The sequence below is a fragment of the Oryzias melastigma genome, unplaced genomic scaffold (genome assembly GCF_002922805.2).
Source record: "Oryzias melastigma strain HK-1 unplaced genomic scaffold, ASM292280v2 sc00612, whole genome shotgun sequence".
Lineage (NCBI taxonomy): Eukaryota > Metazoa > Chordata > Actinopteri > Beloniformes > Adrianichthyidae > Oryzias > Oryzias melastigma.
Window position 1 is genome coordinate 13373 of NW_023417204.1, and position 6855 is coordinate 20227.

Consider the following 6855-nt stretch of genomic DNA (forward strand, 5'->3'; position numbering starts at 1 on the left):
TTGTTTAGTTGTTTTATAAAAATAGCTTTGGACTGAACCCAGATTTTATACTTCTAAAGTTCTGGTTGTATTCCTTTCTTGTTTGGTGCCACCATGAGGAGCCATGAGGCATTGATGCTGGGAACAAAAAGCATGTCCTAATACAAATTTTTTGTTTGTTATACATCTTAAGTGTAAATATTTCAGAATAAAATGACTCAAATTTAAGAAAAAGATCTCCACAAAAACACATTTAATGTGAAACCATGATCAGATTTTTATACATGTTTAGATTTTTATATAAAATGGCCTAAACTATATATTATCTATGTCATTACCAATTATTTCTTTACATCACATTATCCGTCAACGATCCAACATGAAGTGATGAGAGAAAATGCTGAAGAACGTCATCAGTCTCATCGAGTCTGTAGTAAAACCACTTCCTGTCTCCACACGGTGGAGCCAAATATTGTAGCGGTTCCTCAGAGTCTGAAATCCTTCCTTCTTCCTGAGAGCACCAACTCCACTGAGCTCGAGTCATTGGGTCTGACGGACCCAATGCAGAAACCGTTTCAACCCCAGGCTCCTCAAACGCTGCCCGTCAGGTTGGCATGTTCCATCTGTGCTTCAGAACTGAATCCAGTCATTCTGCCTCTGGCGAGTGAAGGTGGGACCTGGAATTTTACCTTCACAGAAACCTCATCACAGTTCAATCACTGAAACGTGTTTTCGTCCATGACTAGTTTCCCAACGTGCTCATCTTTCCCCTAGTGGGGACATTGAGGTACTGCAGAAGAGCAGGAGAGAAGAGGATATCCAGATCGGGGCGGGGCACGCCCCCATGAGACTCAGCTTTACATGAGGGTGCTGAGGTGACCCGAGTGTCCCACTGAGTTCATCATCAGCGCCCTCTGGTCCAGAACGTCCCTCTCCCGGCCGAGCGCTAGCCGCTCCTGCTCCACCATGGCGCGGTCGCGCTCCACCGCCGCCCGCTCCCGATCCAGCCACAGCCGCTCCGCCTGCACCACCGCCCTCTCTCTCTCCACTGTGGCTCTCTCTCGCTCCACCATCTCTCTCTCCCTCTCCAGCGCCGCACGCTCCCGCTCCACCATCTCCCACTCCCGGCCCAGCCCCCCCAGCGGCCCGTCGCACGGGTCCGCGCTCTGCTGGTTGGCCTGCACATTGCCCCCGAACGCATCCTGTTCAAAATCTGAGGAGGAAGAGGGAGGCAGAGGAGGGGTAGGGCGGGGCCTCTGTCTGGGGGTGGGGTCAGGGGCCTGCTCATCGTCCTGAGTGACGGGGGTGAGGAGGGGGGCGCTGTTCGTCAGCCGGCCCTCCATAGCTTCATTCATTAAGTGAAACCACGGCCAGGAGGAGGCGCCGTCCACCACACTCTCCATCCCAACAGGGGGGTATTTAAGGTCCTGAGTAGAGGAGACCCCGGACCTCAACATCAACTGTATCCCAACATGAGGTCGACAGCAATAACATATGAAAAATAACAAACTTCTAAGCTTAATTCCATAATAAATACATTTCCTGCTGGTGTCCGTCATTTTATTTCTGAATCTGAGGAAAAACGCTAATTTAAATATTTTGCAAAAACAGAGTCCCTACCTGATCAGTAACGGTTACCCGATTGGTTCTACACGTACAAATCTTGCTTCATTTCCTCTAATCACCAACATCGCGACAGTTAAGTAATTTAAATTGGATTTGCTACCATAATTTGTACATTTGTTGTTCGAAGATCTTAAAAATTCACTAAATATAATAAAAAATATAAGCAAAATCAAATCCCGGTTACATTTCCTGACAATTCTGTCTCTTTTTCAAGTATTCGAGCCATTTAAACAGCTGATAACTCCATGATCACATGGACATACGTTTTGCTTAAAAACTTGCATGAATTACAACTCCATGAAATAAAAGAAAGTCGCCAAAATACAACACTATTATTGCATATTGTTGTCATAAGAGAAAATCTCAATAAAGCGTGATAGAATGACTGGAGTTCATTTGTCTATTTTCTATATTTTGGCAACAGCAGAATAATAGAACTGTGGACATTTCACTCTAAGGAGATGCCATCAGCTGCTGCAGAAATAATGTGTCTGTGTTAACTGAGTTAATAAAGTGTTTGTATCCTCGTTCACTGGGGAGTAAACTGCTGTCAAACGAAACAGAAGAACAAAAAAAATGTGTTGATCCTCAAATCTTCTTTTCTCTGTTTTTTTTGTCAACATTTTTCATTATTATAACCATTATTAACATCTATCTGACCGGTAAGTGCCGTAAAACGCTTTAGGGACCGATCAGACAGCGACAGTCAAAGTCTTTCACAGTCTTCACCCTTCACATTCATAGTCTCGTAACCTTAGATTGTAAGTCAGAACTCGACTGAGTGACTCCTCCCTCCTGGCGTTAAAAACAGGAAGTACAGGAAGAAGCCAAAATCCCATAGACTTCTATAGATAAATAAACAGCTATCATTCTATTGGTCAAAATAAACATTCTTGCTCTGATGCATTTTTTAACATGTTCTTGTCAATCCTAATATTTTTTCATGCCATTTTTTTCTGTATAATTATTATAAGTTATAAACTGACCAATCAGGTGCCTGGATAAAAGAATGTGGTCTTTTGTCCAACGTTTGACAGATTTTGGACCAATCACTGCTTACTGACACTGAAGTGGGATCTGAATCTCAAAATAACGGCGACAGAAATTAGTTCAGAGTAAAACATTTTCTATGGGTGACGTCACACGCACTCGGTCCATTTCTCAGATACAGTCAATGATCAGAACTCTTCAATCAGGTGAGCTTTCTGATCATTTTTCCTCACAGATCTTTTACTGTTTATTAGTTCTCTAGAGTTTGACACCTGTGCAATAGAGCGTACCTTGTATCTCCTCTTCAGGTTGTCCCACTTCTTGGCCATCTGGTAGGTGGAGACTTTTCCCTGCAGGCCGAGCTCCCTCAGGATGGCTCTGAGGATGAGTGGAACACACAAAATGAACATGGCTCACGCCGCTGGTGGCTGTCAACATGCAGGAGGTCCTACTTCCAGGCTGCTTTGGCGGCGTTCCTCCTCCCGGTGAACAGCGACTCGTTGGAGGCTCTGAGTTTGATCATCCTCCTTGTGTCCTGGTCGCTCACTGTCAGACAAAAGCTGTGACGTTAGGTTTCTTCATCACACATCACATCGTTTAACGTCAGCGCCTACTTTTGTATGAAAGCTCCGACGGCATTGAACACTCCTCTCCGCTGGCGTCGATGTATGTGATGCTCCCGTCAGCTTCGCCGTTGTCTCCGCCCACCATGCTGTCCAGCTCTGACACGCTGCTCCTGTCTGCCACAGAGCAATCCCTGTCGGCGGGCGGAGACGAGACAAACACGCCGTCTTCGTCGTTGGTCCACACAGGCGTTACTTTGGGAGCTTTTCCCGCCAGGCGCCCCTCCAGTGCATCGCTCATCAGCTGGAACCAGGGCCAGGAGGCCGGGTTGGTCTGCGCCTCCATCCCCCGAGGAGGAAACTTCAAGTCCTAAAGACAAAACGGAGCTTAAACAACACTGCCCTCTGGTGGCTATTTCTCAAACATGTAAAATCAAAAATTTTGGGTCATTTTCCTGCTTGAAATGACTAAACAAATGATCATAATTTCACAACTTTACAACACTATATTCACGCTTTTCTTTAAATCAAAATAGTAATATCTGATAAGTAACAGCACATAGCATGAAAAATAAAACTGGAAAGAATTTAACAAAAAATGTTCAGGTGAAAACAAATAATTTTCTAATTCCTTGATTTTTTTCCAGGAGCCAGAAAACATCACTTTTCAACAATACTAAAATAAAATGATCAAATTCACCCAAACAAAACTCATTTCAGGCAGAAAAAAAACAAAGCAGAAAATGTGTTTTCATCCTTAACCTTTAAGATTTAAAAGACAGAAATTAGAAATGCAGTTAGGTTTAAAAAAAGTATGTGAACCCTTTGGAATTACCCTAATTTTTCCATGAATAAAACATAAAATGTGCGCAGATATTTATATCAATCACAACGATAGAAAAACAAAAGTCTACTTAAACTATTACCACATAAACACGTGTTTACTGAACACAACAGGTAAAAATTCACAGTGCAGGCTGGAAACTTTTAATTGTAAGCTGTGTGATGCTGCTTTGAGTGAGGCATGGCTCAGATCAGACAATTCTTCTTTAGGACAACAAAAGTCAAAACTGGTGTTTTTTTTGTTTGTTTTACTCACAGGGCAGGGCAGCTAAAAAACGCATCCAAATCAACCGCAGGTTCCTTTGAATTAGCTCCAGGACTAATCATTAGGAGTTTACGTACCATTTCCACCTGGAGTTGTAAACTTTTACATTACAGAACATTTAAAGTCTCATTCCAATCACCTTTTGTTCTATTTTAAAAGTCTTCACAGTCTTTTTTAATGATGATAAAACAATTTTTAGGCAAAAAAAAAAAGTCAATTTCTAAGCGGCAATAATTCATTAGAAGTTTACATCTGAGTTATGGGTGGGTGTTTGTGCAGAGTAAGCCTCATTTACAGTCATTCCTTTGTTAACTCTCACTCCTGGTAGCTAACATCCCCTCACACCCCCAACCCAACATTACTGGTGCAACATAAATGGCGAGCAATATCCAAACTAACCAGCCGTACAGTTCTGAGCCAGTTCTGCTCAGATGAGGAAAACAAAGACGTTCATGGATCTATTTGTCTCCTAGAGGGTGCATCTGATTGGAGTGGAGCAGGGAGCTTGTGGCCCACCGATTGTGAAACCTTTGTCACTGCTTCAGGCTTTTTTCCAGTTTTTCTTGTATCTGTATGAGTCCTACTACAGTGTAAAAAATCACAGTCTGGTCTCTGCAGAACAAAATGCTGACATCGATCACCTTGAATTTGGTCTTTAGGTTGTCCCACTTCTTAGCGACCTGGTCAGGCGTTATCTTCCCCGTCAGACCCATCTCCTTCACGATTCCCCTGAAGCAGAACCAAGCACAACACAAAAACATCAGTGAGTGGACTAAGCTGTTGAGCAGATGACATTGCAGCCTGTTAAGGCGGTCGCTGCTCAGAGCTGCTGCTTAAACGGCTTGAGAATGAAAGCTGTTTGTTTGGGTCGTTCAGGAATGCTGGGAGCTCAGCTTCACCTCCAGGCGGGCTTGGCGGTGTTCCTCCTCCCCGTAAACAGAGACTCGTTGGAGGCTCGGAGTTCAATCAGCCGCCGTGTGTCCTCATCCGTCACTGAGGAGAGATTCGGGAAAACTCTGATCACACCAGATTATCTTTGGCACAGAAACAGGAAGATCTGATGAAATCACAAACACAACTTTAATAGGGCTGGGCATCTATAATAATTTACAGAAATGATTCGATTCACAAAAGGCTGGATCGATTCAATTCCGATTTTTTTTCCTATTCTTTCAATTCAATTTTGAGTTTACACATTTGTTTAGAATTACATTAATAATCTACTATATGTTTGAATATATTTAAGTTCATCTAATACAGTTCATATACTACAAAATGTATTAGTAAAATATTGAGATTGTTCATAGCAAAAACTGAAATCACTGTTTCAACTGAAAAATAAATGAAATCTGAGTGAAATCCTTCTCCATCTCTCTATTACAAAGCATCCTATCCTTTCTAGTGTGGGAATCCACACAGTTAAAAAACTGAAGCACTTGACACACGCTATAGCATTCCCCCTCACTCCAGAAGAAGTGTATAAGCAAAACATGTTTTAGCCCACAAATGGTTACTTTAAAAAATATTTCCTTAAAAGAGTTTGGAAAATTCATACGTGAGTTTATAAAGATGTTCACGGAGTCAGCAATGAATGTTTAGGTCAAACTGAGTGTTAGCATTAGCCGTCCTATGGGAAATTCCATTATATGCCAGCATCAAGCTAGCACTTTAGCTTTATGTGCTAAATTGATTTATATTTTTATGAATCGATTATAGATCTGTTAAGCCTAAATTAATTAAAATCCATTAATCGATTTGATTAACTCAGCCCTACTTTTGGGAAAAAAAGCAGCATCAGAACCAATTTTTTTTTTTACAAATGATTAATTATCTTGAACAAAATGTCAGGTAGACACTTTGCAGGTCAAATTTGAGCTCTTAAAATCCTATGTATTTTAAGGAACCATTACGTCTAATCAGAGTTCAATGTTTAAATCAAGTTCAATTTTTAGAAATTTCTATTTGATTATGCAAAAAAAAATGTTTGCAAAAAAAAATGCATCTGCTTTATCAAAAAGTTAAAATGTAAAAAATATTCAAACACTTTTCTGAGCAACATTGTGGAAAAAAATAAATCAGAATTAATGAGATGCTTCATCCCTGCTTTAACAAACATCTTCTCACGTTTATAAGAGAACTCTGTGAGTCGGTGAAAATCTCCCAGAGCTGTGGATCCGTTCTTGTCCTCGTTATCGACCAGCAGGTCCATCTCAGACTCCGTCAGGAACTCCGTCATCCCCCCTCGGCTCCGGCGGGCTCGTTTCTTCGGCGTCGAGGAGAGCGGCTCACAGTCCTCGTCTTCGTCCTCCACTATGGGAGTGAGGATAGGCGCGGCGCCGGAGAAGTGTCCCTCCATGGCGTCGTTCATGCGGTAGAACCAGGGCCAAGAGTTTGGGTTGGTGTCCACGCCTCGAGAGGGGAACTTTAGTTCCTGGAGGAGGAACAGAGGAGCTGAAACCGAGCGTCACTAATGTCAGCCGACACCGAGGTCATGGGTCTACCTTGTATCTCCTCTTTAGGTTGTCCCATTTCTTGGCCAGCTGCTCTGTGGTCACCTTTCCCTGCAGACCCAGCTCAAACAGGATAGCT

General features: G+C 42.5%; 1 protein-coding gene across 1 annotated transcript; it reads right to left on the reverse strand.

Moving 5' to 3' along the window:
• Nucleotides 1-202: 202 nt before the first annotated feature.
• Nucleotides 203-6849, reverse strand: LOC112141670. The gene is made up of 8 exons (XM_024264804.1): nt 6768-6849; nt 6391-6697; nt 5166-5259; nt 4908-4995; nt 3210-3528; nt 3048-3141; nt 2886-2973; nt 203-1406 (listed from the first exon to the last, which is right to left on the reverse strand). Exons 2-8 carry the CDS (start codon nt 6632-6634, stop codon nt 837-839), a joined length of 1497 nt encoding a protein of 498 aa, XP_024120572.1. The 5' UTR covers nt 6635-6697; nt 6768-6849; the 3' UTR covers nt 203-836.
• Nucleotides 6850-6855: the final 6 nt, after the last annotated feature.